This window comes from Spinacia oleracea, chromosome 3 (genome assembly GCF_020520425.1).
Source record: "Spinacia oleracea cultivar Varoflay chromosome 3, BTI_SOV_V1, whole genome shotgun sequence".
Classification (NCBI taxonomy): Eukaryota; Viridiplantae; Streptophyta; class Magnoliopsida; order Caryophyllales; family Amaranthaceae; genus Spinacia; species Spinacia oleracea.
Genome location: NC_079489.1, coordinates 16,631,381 through 16,646,343, shown reverse-complemented (window position 1 = coordinate 16,646,343; position 14,963 = coordinate 16,631,381). Strand labels below are relative to the sequence as shown.

Genomic DNA, 14,963 nt, shown 5'->3' with positions numbered 1-14,963 from the left:
GACACTTTGTCCCTTAATAATGCACTAAGCTTTGCCCTCAAAAAAAAAAAAAAATAACTTTTAAACATTTTACCTTAACTTTTACTCAGATTTATAATAAACCACCTTTAATAAATTTGTGTAAGGAAAAATTGATTTTAAGCATCCCACATTTATCTGTCTTTTTAAAAGTTAATCCCATTTTTTTTTTATCCCTTTTGTCATTTTAATACTAAAAAATCAATTACAAAGCATTGCTATTTTAGGATTCGAGAAATGCTAATATAAAAGGCATCATATACTCGTGTGATATAGTCATACAATAATGTAAAAGACATTCAGAATAAAAAATAGAAAGGGGCAAAGTAAACTCAAAAACTAGGTGCACGCCATGGATATCTATAATTGCCTCTTTGAATTGCAAAAAGACGCATAATACAACATATTTATTCCCCCACACACCCCTAATTCTCTTGAAGTCACTAATTAATAAAATCCCGGTAAATGAACACAAACTCCATAACAGAAACACAGAGATCTAACAACAAAGAATGACAACAAGAAAGAAATCAGTTTGACGCATTCTTAATGAGCTCCTTAACATCCTCTACTGTAGGAAGAGCTGGGATTGCTCCCTTCTTTGTGGTTGTAATAGCTCCGCATGCATTAGCAAATGTCAATGCCTCTCTTAATCTTGATTCGTCCTGAATATGTTAATTAAACGATTAGTCAATAATCTAGCCGAAACAAAAATAAATAAATGTGCTCAAACACACATAGCTAGACTTCAGATTTTAACATGAAAAGGAGATTACCTCAATAATAGAGTGATCATCGACCATCTTGCCTAGCAAAGCACCGACAAAGGAGTCGCCAGCTCCAGTTGTATCAACTGCTTTTACCTTAAATGCGTCCACACTTCCCTTGAAGTTCTACAATATTGGTAGATATAAAACAAATTATAAATCTAGAATTATAATGAATCGTGATTAAATTTAAGACACATTGGGTTTGTTCTGATTAAATTATACTACATAATCATGAAACATGAATGATTAAATTATACATAATCATGAATCATGAGTGTTGATGAATAAATATTTAAAATGAGTCAACAATGACATCCCAACAACCCTTGCCCTACGAATTCTCCTAGTAATTTCGGATCACACTATCTATGTCTCAATCAAATTAAAGCAGGTTATACCATCAAATATGTATAGCTAAGAGATTATGTGTTAACATTAACGTGTCATTTGTGTTAATCAGGGGGGTTTCCCGGGTGTTTCCTAATTTATGCAGCCCCTTAAAACAACAGAAGAGGAAAATGAAATATCTGGCCTCTGGTATACATTAAAAGTTTCAACACAAAAGCTATGGGGAAGAAGCAAGTATAAATTTCCAATTTATAGTAAGGATTACACCGAAATGCTGCATGAAGCCATGAAGCATGGAAAAGGACATTACATTAAAGTATGAAAGACTTTATCTCTATGAAACTCATGCAGAAGACTACATCTAAAATCTAAAATTGGATAAAAACGTCACTCTCACATGCAATGTCATTGTTGTGGTCCATGCCGTTTGCTAATTGGCTATTTTACGTATAAATTGCATCACTAACCATGCTTTAGGACTAAGCAAACATTAAGCATTAGTAATCATGCTGCTTGACAAAACAGTTACCAAGTTTTTGGTAAATTAGTGTCAAATGCTGAAATTAAGGAAGGTTATTATGTGAGGGAAGGGATTACCTTGGTGTAGTATTTGCAACCATGGTCACCAAGAGTGACCAAGAGAAGCTTCAAGTTAGGGTGCCACAATGACATCGCAGTAGCATCATCGATTGTGTTGGTTTCTGTAAGAAATTCCAACTCGTTGTCACTAATCTTGATCACCTCTGCCTTGTCCCAGATGCTCAAGATCTGCTCACGAGCCTCCTTGGCGGAAGGCCACAATGGCAACCGAAGGTTGGGGTCATACGAAAGCAGAGCTCCGGCCTTTTTGGCCTCCTCCATTGCTTTCAGATGAGCCGATCTACAAGGCTCCACAATCAAACTAATTGACCCATAATGGAAAACCTTAGCCTGAAATATCAACAAAAATAACAATTACATTATTAGCATCACTCCCACGACAAATTATAAACAAACTCATACCGTCTTATACAAGAATTTGTGAATGGATAACGATTTCAAATGCTTCAATTTTAGAGTATGTACGCAAACAAACTACTAAATTAGCCGAAAGTGATCCATTCACATAATAAAGTTACTAATTATAAAAGAGCAACTTGACTCCTTAATCATGTCATTACACAACCCCATTAGTCATTCTGCATGTTGTACCTAAACAACTTGTCTAAATTAAATTATATTGCAAGTCCACTTTGATTCCAAATCTAAGTAAACATCATTTAATTATTGAATTGAATAATCCGAAAGCAAAATTGGACGGCCAACATTGGAAAAAAATGGCATCTAAAAATTAGGCGTTAATAAAGAGAACAGAGGATGTCAATTTTTGTTTCCTGACCCCTTAACTCTGCGTAGGACCAGCAGAGGAGGCGGGGATTGAATTCAATAAGATGTGGGTCCCATCCTTTCTAGTAAATGGTCATCGTATTTAACGATATCCAATAAGCTTAAAAGCATTAATCTTGTTACTTTTTCCAATAAATCACGGAGTAATGTTTTTACTATTACAACAAACTTTGAAGAAACTCATAGTCATGTTGATGATCCTATACATATTACAGTAGTGAAACGGATTGGAGTAATTTCTGGTATACATCTTTCAACTTGCGGAGTTACCGAAAATACTGTATATACAAGTCGTACCTCGTACGGAGTATTCTTCAATGAAAGAGAAAAAAGCTTGATTTATAAATACGGAGTAATTTAATGCTCCGTATTCGTTACAGGATGGCCTATCACATGATTTCCTATAAAATTCGTGAAATTTGATTCTTTTACACCAATTTGACAATTTCTAAGAATAGTATTATAAACATTCCGTACGCCAATGTTAAACCAAAAATTATTTGATAAATATTTCATGCAATTGATTTATTTATAATTTATTTATGGAGGAAAATAAATTATGATTTATTGAACATTTTTATAATTTTAGAGTCAAAGGATTCCATTTCAATATTTGCCATCTACTGATTTGGAGGTGGAGCCTATTTCTAAACATCTTGGTACAATGGGTCCTACAGTCAATTGAGGGCGTGAGAGGGCGTTATCAAACAACAAATTCATTCTACACTCATCTAATTAATCAAATATCCTACCAAAGTACCAATTTGTCCGCCTCCTTTGTGCACCAAAACACTAAAACGACAAAAGATCTACCACATTCGCAGGATCACCTACCAAATACCCCAATCCTTTTATAACCATTTCGTTAATTTGTTTCAAAACTATATGGATAAACACCTTACAAGATAATAACAACAATCGGCGCCTGATCATGCCAAACGAACATACAAAAACACTTTATAGTTTATACGTTACATAATAAAATTGAATTCTTTTAAAATTCAGAATTAAGATTAATATTTCCAGATCTTGTGGTATGTACTAACTATGAAGAATTCCTAGTCTTAGTCCTTATTTTCCGACATGATACTAACAGTTATCCGTCTAGAGTATATCGAAAGTAAACATATCACCAACGCAACAAACGCATTAAAGTATAACAAACGCATTAAAGTCAAAGAAAATCTACACGAATAATCCGAATGCACGAAAAAATCACACGGGCTCGGATCGATACCGTGTTATAAATGTTTGATTTATGAAATTATAGAGATATAGAGAATCAAAAATTACCGATCGAATGAGATCGAGGTTAAGCTCTTCAGGAGTGAGAAGCATATCGGCGCTAGGATTACGGTAGAACATGAATTCTCTATCACCGTCAGCTTTCAAGGTGACGAAAGCGAGAGCAGTTCTCGCGCCTTTATCGAACGTCAATCCATCGCCGGAAACTCCGTTTTCTTTAAGGATCCCGGCGAGCATGTTTCCGAACTCGTCATCTCCTAGCTTTCCGACGAAAGCGGCGTTTCCTCCGAGCCTTGACACCGCGATCGCGACATTCGCAGGAGCGCCTCCGGGAGCTTTAAGGAATCCCGGCGCTTCGGCGAGGGATACGCCGGAGACAGTGGGCACAAAGTCGATCAACATCTCACCGAAGCTTACGACTAAGCCTTTGGTGTCGGCACCGTTTGGAAGTTCGCCATTGTTGGGTGTAGCCATTGTTGAGAAAGAGAAAAATAAAGAATGAGAGAGGTACAAAAATAAGGCTGAATTTTGGAGAGAGAGAAAATAAGGAGATGGGAAAGGAGGGTGATGGGAGGGACTATATAAAGAGCGAAATATTATAAGGAGAAAATTGAATTTTGATTTGTGGAAGGTTAGTGAGAATTGTGGGTATAAATAGGAGAAATTAGTGGGTAAGATGAGGTTGGGATATAATAATTCTAATTTTATTAGGAGTAGTTTTTTAAACTTGGATCTTACGAAAGTTAGAAAGTGGGGACCACCTTTCTGCGTTAATCCGATGAGGATTAATTACTACCACGGAAAAGTTAACGAAAATTAAGAAAGATCGAATTGAATTAGGGAAAGTTTTTTGTAATTAGTGAAATTTTACCTCAATTAAATACATTTACCGTGGATAGAGTTAGAATATTGACTAATGTATGGATTACAATTAAGGGAGGTGGATCTTTTTAATTTAGTACTCCGTAATAATTTCGTCAATTAACAAAATATTTGATTTTCTTGTTGAAAAAGAAATTAGCATTCATATTATCAATATACAATTATGCACTCTACAATTCTACATACTCAGTACGTTTAATGTTACTTTAATTCATTTAGGACTGAAAATTCTATAAAATTTGTGGATACCGAGTAGTTTTATCTATTTCAAATTAATTGAATTTTATGTTAGGATTGTTGGATAAGAATGAATTTATTATTCACATGGATATTATTGTACGAAATATTTGTGTATGTCTAATGTCTACAATAGTGTTACTATGAATCTATGATTGTTGGAGTGTAAAGGAGTACGTATAAACTACTACTTTTACCGTTTTACTTACAAGATACTATCACTTATAGTATTTTTTTTTTGGTGCGAATGAGCCACGAGGGCAATATAAATTATAAATGGGGGCGGGGGATTCGAACCTGAGACCTATTGTACACAGCCCTCAGTCTTAACCACTAGGCCAAGACATCATTGATATCACTTATAGTATATTCGTAGTGTATTTTGTTCTTTCTCCATCAACATAATATTACTAATTATTACCTTCCGTTTCATAAAGTTCTTTACAGTTATTGTTTGCACGGACTCCAATGCAATATTTAACTACTAATATATCTAATTTCATATGTGAAAAAATTATAAAAAGTTGATATTCTGAATATGAATAACGAGACCAATCTAACAAGATCTTACATGTAGCATTTTGATGTATATAATAGTGGGAATTTACGGTCAGAGTTTTCATACTTTGGACACATTTTCCAAAGCGGAAACAACTTTCTGAAACAGAGATAGTAGCTATTACGTGCGTTTAGCTCCTATTCGTAATTTATATAGTAGTTTATTTGATCATACAGAAAAAACACAATTAATTTATAATACGACATGGTAGAAAAAACCCAATTATCTATTGTACTATGTATAACTTATGTGGATTATTGGATTGTGGTTGGTAATTTTTGGATAATTGCTTATTGAGATTGGGATAAATTGCTTATTGAGATTGGGATAAATTGCTAGTCACTTATTTACTCTTGGTATTACTGAATCTAAACTCTTTTGGAAAGAAATCATATCCGAAGTCTTGGTCTTGGTGTGAATATCAACTCGTACGGGAATGGAATCAGATCAAATTGGAATAGAATAAACATATGAAGAATTACCTATTTTAGGAGGAAAATCAAATAAAATGTAAAAGGTAACAAATAATATGGAGTACTCCAGTGTTTTTTCAAAATATTAAATAAATAAAAGAAAAAATTGTTTTTTACCACCTAAAAAAATTGAGAAATTGTTTTTTACCACCTAAAAAAATAAAAATTGTGTTTTAGCACCTAAAAATAAAATAAAAATTGTTTTTTACCACCTTTTCACCGGAAAGATGGTCGAAAACGTTATGCGGACCCATTTCAACGACTATATTTTTCATTTCCCGCTCTTCTCCCACGATTTTCAATTTTCATGTATATAAGCTATCATTTTTCCTTACTCCCCATTAATTTACATAATGTTTTCATTCATTTTTTTAGTTAAGAGGTGGTAAAAGCCAATTTTTATTTTATTTTTAGATGGTAAAAAACAATTTTTATTTTTTAGGTGGTAAAACACAATTTATCTATTTTTTAGGTGGTAAAAAATAATTTAACCTAAATAAAAATTCTGAAAATGAAATTGTTACTCGGTAGTAAAATCTCTTCCAAATTAACCTTACACCGAATACTCCGTGTTTCACAATAATTTCAAAAGGTCTGGTATACTAAAGGTGTACAAATTTATTTACAAACTTTTATATAAGGCGACCTTATAAAAAAGATCACCTTTAATGTCACCCATGATTCCTTTTTATTTAAACTTTTTAGCTTCAGTGGATCCCAATTCTAAAAGTAGCACTTTTTAGTGAGAGAAAGGTCTTGAGAGAAAAGTAGCAAAGTCCACTTTGAGTATCTTCAACCCTAGTTGGAATGGAGGAGGAATCGCCTCCCCCCCCCCCCCCCCCTCCTATACCAAAAGATGTAGAGATGCAGGATGATGATGATGAGAGAATTACAAATAAACAAGGCAACTCTACAACACAATTTGTCAAAGAGAATCGTGGAATCTCAGAAGAAAGTCCTATTTCTCGTCTGTCAAGCAAGGTAAGTTCAATATCTTTTAGAGAAGTTGTTTCTAAATCAACACAATGGTTTGAGGAAGCGAAAAAAATTGTAGTTTCTTCAAAGGATTGGAATGAAGAAGAGGAAACCATGGCTCCTCGAGGTGAATTCGTGGTTCAATTTGATAAGAATACTTTAAATAGGTTGAGATCACCATGGAAGCTCACGCTAATGGGCAAATGTTTAGGCCTTAATCCTAAGCTAGCCTTTATGGATGCTCGAGTTAGATCTATGTGGAGAATCAAAGGATCCTTAGAAACTATTGATGTAGGTAAAGGAATTTTCTTCTATAGATTTTCTATGGAGGAGGATTACGAACGAGCTCTCTTTGGGGGACCATGGTTTATCCTAGATCATTACATTATGATTACTACTTGGAAGCCAAATTTTAGACCCTCTATTAATGATTTTGATAAAATGACGGTTTGGGTTAGATTTGCGGAATTACCAGTTGAATATTATGATAAAGATGCGCTATTTAGTATTGCTAAGATAGCAGGAAAACCGATAAAGGTAGATTACGCGACCGATAAGTTAACACGGGCCAGATATGCCCGAGTATGTATTGAGATTGATCTTCAACAACCTTTAGTATCTAAGGTTTGGGTAGGAGGGGATTGGCAGAATGTTTTGTACGAGAATATTGCTACGCTTTGTTTTCATTGCGGTATTATAGGTCATACGCACTTTAATTGTCCGAATAAGCACACTACGGGTGAGAAGGATACCAATAATGATCATATCAATAACAATATTACTAGTACCACTCATAACCTAGAAAATCGGGCTAATCTAGGTTTATCTAATAATATAATCCAAAACAATGATACGGTTTTGGGAAGTGAGGATAAGGGATTAGGTCTAGAGCATCAGAATTATGGGCCTTGGACCCTTGTTACAAATAAGAAAAGCAACAATAAAAACAGATTTGAGAGTTCTAGAAATAGGGTCAGTAATTCGAGAATTAATGAATATGAAAAACATAAATCTACAGTTTTAAATGCTGGAGCAAATAACTCTTCTTCTTCTTTGCCTGGGAAAGGCAATTCAATAAATCTTTTTAGCCAATCCAAGGATAGCAGCAAAACAAATCTTTTTAATTTACAGAATAATAATGAGAAAGATTTAGAAGATAACTTAACTAAGAACTGCGGAGAGGGAGCTGAAGAACTTCACCAACACGTGGCGCAGAGTTCAACTCAATTGGGTTCTTCTCCATTGGTGGAACACCTTTTAAACCCTTCGACTACCTTTTCCGCCTTGGTTTTAAATACCACTGCAAACCAACAACTTCCTCAGTCTCTCTCCTCTACTTCATTTTCTACTGTTCCCAACTCTTCTAACCACTCATCTTCTTCACTTCCTCAACCTTTTTCTCTCTCTCTTTCCCATGGAACCAGAGTTTCAGAAAGAGATACCGGAAATTCTCAACTCACCACCACCAATAACTTATCAAAGAAGACTAGTAGAACTTCGGAAGAGGAAGGATCTCTCACGGATTCCGGTCAATGTCTCGCCAATCTTGCCGGAAGATCCATGGGGAATGAAACCTCCAAAAACTATGAATTTGTTTCCAACATCTCCGATCATGACATACAAGACCAGGGAGATGAAGACGGCTTCAATGGAAGAGCTAAAGGGCAGCCTGACCAAATTGAATACTCTCAATTATCAAGCACGACCATACCATGCGCACCATCAACCCCAGTCTTTCAACGGGAACTTCGGCCCCAAATCAACGATAGAGGTGGGTCCTCGACACTTATACAATCAGAAAAATTGGAAATTCTCACCAGCAACTCACGGCCCGATTTTACAAAGGCAACCACTTCCACCACTGCCAAGAGGGGTACCAATAATGCCCTTACGGTTCGAAACACTAGGTCAAGACATGGGGCACCACGAACGCCTTACAGCAATGTACATTTCAAGGGAGGAGGTAGTGGGTCTTCAGATTCAGGGCCGGTACTGGAATCCCCCCTAGCCCAGCGTCAAATATTCACCTATCTAACACCGATTCGCCTGGAGACATCCCCAAACTAGGAGCTCCATAATTCTGGAAGGATTGGGAGAGCTACTTAATCCGCTAGCCATCTGATTCTCAAGGTTTGGTAAAAATTAACTTAGCTTTAACTAAACCTGATTTACAAATGAAAATTTGCATGTGGAATGTGAGGGGGGCGAATAGAAACTTGTTTTTAGCTCATGCAAAAGAAGTTGTTTTTAATCAAAACCCAGACATTTTCATTTTTTTGGAAACCAAGGCTGATGGTTCAAGGGCTAGGGAGACGATGATAACCTTAAAATTTTCAGACTTCAGGGTAGTTAGACCTGTAGGGACAAGAGGGGGAATTTGGGTGTTTTGGAAAAAAATGGTGGATATGGTTCTTTTTTATGCTGAAAATACCTATTTTCACTCTCTTTTTCATTTTAAAAATCTGGGGAAAGTGGGTATTGTAACTGCCATGCATGCACCAAGTTCGTCTGGTGAAAAGTTTAACCACTGGAATTCTCTCCAATCAAACTTACCTCCTAAAAGTACTCCTTGGCTAGTGGTGGGGGATATGAACGAAATTACCAGCCAATCTGAGAAAAAGGGAGGAAGGCCCTTTCGTGTCAATCAAGGAAAATATACGGTCAACTTCATGGATGATGCTGGGCTAGTGGATTTGGGGTTTAGTGGTTGTCCTTTTACTTGGACTAATGCTAGGGATGGGCATAACCTCATTCAGGAAAGGCTTGATCGCGCTTTAGCAAACTCACCATGGATGGAAGCTTATCCTCATACTAAGGTTCATCACTTACCTCGTACTCATTCTGACCATTCACCTCTTTTAATTACTCTGTCAAATATTACTGCTACAGGGCCGTTTCCTTTTAGATGCAAAGAAGTGTGGTTAACACATCCTGATTTTACTAATTACTTTATTAGTAATTGGAATTTTCCAAATAATTCTTTTCTGCAGGGAAGAGATGAATTTCTTAATTCTATCCCTACGTGGAATCATAACATCTTCGGTAATTTAAAAAAACAAAAGAAGAATCTTTTAGCAAGAATTGATGGAATACAGATTGCTTTAAGTAAGAATTACTCAGGGTATTTAGTGAATTTAGAAAAAATCCTGATACAACACCTAAATGATATTTTAAATAAGGAGCGTTTGATTTGGGCCCAAAAATCAGGCATGAATTGGAGAAAATATGGGGATTTTAATACCAAGTATTTCCATATGATAGCTAACATTAAGAAATCAAGAGGCAGAATCCAAGCTTTAAAAAACAGTAATGATGAGTGGATTACGGATCAAAATCAATTGAAAAGTATGGCTACGACTTGTTTTCAAAATCTTTTTACCACTACTCGTTTGTATGGCAATTTAAATTGTGACATGCATAGTAGTTTGGCCATTAATCATGACGAATTTAACATGTTGAATTCCCCTATTTCTATGGAAGAAGTTCGTAACAATCTTTTTGCTATGGATCCTATCAAGGCACCAGGCCCAGATGGGATCCAACCAATTTTTTTTCAAAAGCATTGGTCACAACTAGGAAATATTATTTTTGACTTTTGCAATGATTGTTTTCTTAATGGTACTACTCCGGAAGATATAAATCATTCTTATATTACCCTTATTCCTAAAAGTTCGTGCCCCGACACTATTGCGGAATTTAGACCGATAGGATTATGTAATACTATTTATAAGCTTATTACTAAAATTATTTCTTCAAGATTAAAAAATATTTTAGGACGAATTATAAGTCCGTTCCAATCTAGTTTCATTCATGGTCGGGGTATAGAGGATAATGTTATCCTTGTTAAAGAAATGGCTCATCACTTTCATAAAGTTAAAAAAAGAAATAAGATCATGGCTTTAAAGTTAGAAATCACCAAGGCTTACGATAGTATAGAGTGGGATTTTGTTAGAGAAACCCTCCTCTATTTTAATTTTCCTTCTAAAATGATCGATCTTATAATGTCTTGCATTTCAACTCCTTCCATTTCCATTCTTTGGAATGGAGAAATCTGTAATGCTTTCAAACCTTCGAGGGGAATTCGTCAGGGTGACCCCCTTTCCTCTTACATTTTTGTTTTATGCCTTGATAGATTATCTACTCTTATTGAGCATGAGGTGAATTCTCATAATTGGAAGCCTATTGCTATCACTAGAAATATTAGAATATCTCATGTTTTTTACGCGGATGATGTTTTCCTGTTCAGTATAGCAAACAAGGATTCTCTGATTAATATTATGGAAACTTTAAAAAATTTTGGAGATAAGTCTGGGTTAAAAATTAGCATGAATAAGTCAACTCTTATTTTCCCTTCCAATCTTCATCATTCCATCAGAGAAGATATTGCTGGAGGATTTGGTTTTAAAATTTCTTCTTCTTTTGGAAAATACCTAGGAGTGGATATTAGACCAAATAAGTTAAAGATTTCTAATTACCTAGGTCTTTTAGATAAATCTATGGATAGGGTGAGGGGTTGGCAAGCTAAGCTTCTTAATATGGCAGGGAGGTGCACCCTAATTAAATCTGTGTTAAATTCTTATCCTCTCTATGCTATGCAGACCAATATTCTTCCTACTTCCATTACTTATGCCTTGGAAAAATATTGTAGGAAATTTTTATGGAATAAGGTTGAAAGGAGTAGGTATATGTCTAGACTTTCTTGGGATAAGATTACTAGACCAATTAATGAAGGTGGTTTAGGAATTAGGAAATTAAAAGAATGGAACCTAGCTTTTATGGCCAAATTGGGTTGGACTGTTTTAACTAACCCAGACAAATTGTGGGTGAAAATTTTAAAGGAAAAATATCTCAAACATTCAAACCTTTTCAACTGCGTTCCAAATAACAATCAATCTCCTTTATGGAGGGACATTCTTAAAGGTCGTCCTATCCTTGAACGTGGAATTATTATTGGTATTGGGAATGGTGAGAGTACCTCTTTATGGTATCATCATTGGATTGGTAATCAACCATTGTATAAAACTGAAGGAATTACAATCCCTGATTCCAAAGCTCATTGGTTTGTTAGTCATATTATTCGGTTATGGAACTTGGTATCTTGATGATATTGATCATCTCCTTCCCTCTCATATTAAATCCTTAATCCTTTCCTATCCTCTCTCTAATAACTGCAAGGAGACAGATTTTATAAGATGGATTTATTCTAAGAATGGTTGCTTTAATATTAAATCAGCTTATTATTCCCAATTAAATAGCAATCATTGTCCTGCTTTAAATAACATTATTTGGCACAAAGTTCGGAAGATCATAGGACCTTATAAATATAAAATGCTGCTTTGGAACTGTGCTCACCAGATTCTACCTGTGGCAGGGAATTTAAATCAGTTTATTCCTCAAATTTCTCCAACTTGTTCTTGATGCCACTTACATATTGAAAATCATATGCACCTGTTTAGAGATTGTCCTCAATCTAGTATTTTATGGACTTATATTTTCCAACGCATTTGGTCTAAATCTAAATTTGATTTTAATACTTTTTACAATTCATATTAGACTACATGGATCAATTTTAACCTAAACAATTCAATGAAATGGAAAAGTTTGTTCATAACTGCTATATGGCAGATTTGGTTATCCAGGAATAGAGTAGTTTTTGATATCAAAATGAAATCTGCCTTTTCTCTTTACAATGCCTTTTATGTAGATTGGACTTTTGCTAACAATTGCTCACAGGGAAAGGAAATAGGTGACAATCAAGTTCCAGGAATGAGTAAAAAGACCTGGTTTCCTCCAAAAGAAGGAGTCATGAAGTTAAATGTAGATGGAGCCTGGAAGTCAGATGTAGTAGCAGGAGGTGGAGGAGTGTTCAGAAGGTCAACTGGCTCGTGGTTTGTGGGTTTCTCCAGTAAATTCACTGTATGTTCTCCTCTTGTTGCAGAACTTTATGCATTAAGAGAGGGACTCATAATTGCAAGAGACTTCAAGTTTGAGAAGTTGGAGATAGAAACAGATGCTTTAAATCTCAAAGTGCTTCTAGAAAAGATTAAAGAGCAAGATCATCATGAACTGGGCCCTGTCTTGAGGGAAGTTGCACATCTTCTCACTCAGAACTGGGTGGGGGATCTGACTCACATTCCAAAATTTTGTAACAAAGTGGCTCATTCCCTTGCTGCTCATTCTCTTATCATGGCCGTTGGAAGCAAATTACACTATATTATTCCTTCATGTGCCAAGAGTGATTATGAGGCTGACTTTGAGAATGCAAATCCGGCCTATGTTGATACGATAAGAAGAAATGCGAGAGATGAGGCCAATTCAATTGTAGGGGCCAAACGTTCATATGATAATGCAGATACTTTGAATCGGGTGGCAACTTCAGGAACATCTGCTCAACTGGTTTTTGGTCCAATTGTTACAGACATCAAGGGAGCCGTGGATAATTTGAAAAACATTGACAAAGGGAAACAGGATAAGGGTAAAGGGATATCTTTCACACCTTTTGTTGTTGGTGGTTCAACAATGGATACAGCAATTGAAATTGTTGAAGTAGAGGATGGGGAGATTACCAACAACTGAAGTGCTTTAGTTTTACAAGGTTTTCAAGCAATTTTGGAGGAAGATAATGCATACGCCATGGAGATTCATGCTTCCTTTGCTTGAAGTTTATTTACTAATACTTTTTTTTTCTTCGCGTCTTAAGACTACCAAGGCTACGAATTGTAGGTGTTTATGCCCCTTTTTGGCAAGTTTTTGGTTCTTGGGGGGTTTTTTCAGTCATGGTTGTGGGGCCTTGGTTTTATTGGTACTTTGATAATTTTGCCCTTGCTTTGCAAGGCTTTTTCCCGATGTACATTTTAGTATCTTATTAATATAACTTCGTCGGCTTGAGTTAAAAAAGGATCCCAATTCTAAGGTTTCTAAGTTTTAGTTAAGATTTTATTAGTTTTAGTTATCATTTCAGAAGTATTAGATAAGATTTAGCTGAAGTTTTGTTAAAATTTTTTGAGCTTAAACTAAGATTTCAAAAGTTTTAGTCAAAGTTTTATGAGTTTTAGTTATGAAATTTGAGTTTTGGTTATTTTCTTCTGAGTTTCATTTAAGAATTTCCTAGGGTTAGTTAAGACTAAATTTGTTTTAGTTAAGATTAAATTTGTTTTAGTTAGTAAAAATTTTGTTTAAAAGTTACAGCTATTCGATTCGTGAATGTAACAGTTTGTTTGTTTTTTTATTTTAACTATTTTTTTTCCGATTAGTTAAGTTTGACACTAGTTTAGTTAGTACTAAAAAATAAATTCGGAAAAAAATCGATGTTTTTTAAATGATGATGTCAGCATGACACGCAAGGTCTTTCCTTAACGGTTATGTCAGACGGTCTTACACAAAAGTTTCCCAAATTTATTATACTTCGAGATAACTTTTGTGAAGTACTTTGTAACTTTTAACATGTTTTGAATAACTTTTAGGATTTTTTGGTATTTACTACCTTAAAAATTCACCACTTTTGTATTTACTACCTTATGAAAATTTTATTTTAAATTACTACCTTAAAGTTCCATTTTTTTTGTATTCACTACCATTTTACAGTTTTCTCATTTTAAAATTGAGATATCTCTTTCGTTTCTTAATCATTTTAAGTGATTCAAAGCTCATTCTTCTCATTTATATGTAAGGATTCCATAGGGATCTTACCGTTTAACATTTCGTAAAAGTTTAAACAAATTAAATATTATTTTTAAAAGTTTAAAATATTTATGAATTATCAAACGAATTTTTTTGAAATGACGTTCTCAATGAAATCCCTATAGAAAAAGGAAAATAATGAACTTCGAATCACTTTAAACGATTAAGTAACGAAAGAGATAACTTAATTTTAAAATGAGAAAACTATAAAGTGGTAGTAAATAAAAAAAATCTGGAAGTTTAAGGTAGTAATTTAAAATAAAAATTTCATAAGGTAGTAAATACAAAAGTGGTGTATTTTAAAGGTAGTAAATACCAAAATTTCCTAACTTTTATAATATGAAAAAAAATTGATAGATAAACATTTTAAAGGGATAAATGTTTATCTAT

The 14,963-nt window shown here is 34.6% G+C and overlaps 1 protein-coding gene across 1 annotated transcript; it reads right to left on the bottom strand.

Moving 5' to 3' along the window:
- Positions 1-345: 345 nt before the first annotated feature.
- LOC110776690 (probable fructokinase-4) lies at positions 346-4,397 on the bottom strand. Its single transcript, XM_021981239.2, has 4 exons — positions 3,816-4,397; positions 1,734-2,066; positions 795-911; positions 346-683 (listed from the first exon to the last, which is right to left on the bottom strand). The coding sequence occupies exons 1-4, from the start codon at positions 4,239-4,241 to the stop codon at positions 549-551; spliced, it is 1,011 nt and encodes a 336-aa protein (XP_021836931.1). The 5' UTR covers positions 4,242-4,397; the 3' UTR covers positions 346-548.
- Between the last annotated feature and the right edge of the window lie 10,566 nt (positions 4,398-14,963).

Excerpts from the sequence above, each read along its gene's own strand:
- LOC110776690 (XM_021981239.2), bottom strand. The coding sequence starts at position 4,241 with ATGGCTACACCCAACAATGGCGAACTTCCAAACGGTGCCGACACCAAA. Across the intron at positions 912-1,733 it reads GTTGCAAATACTACACCAAG|AACTTCAAGGGAAGTGTGGA; the intron begins GTAATCCCTTCC and ends CCAATATTGTAG. Across the intron at positions 684-794 it reads ATGATCACTCTATTATTGAG|GACGAATCAAGATTAAGAGA; the intron begins GTAATCTCCTTT and ends TAACATATTCAG.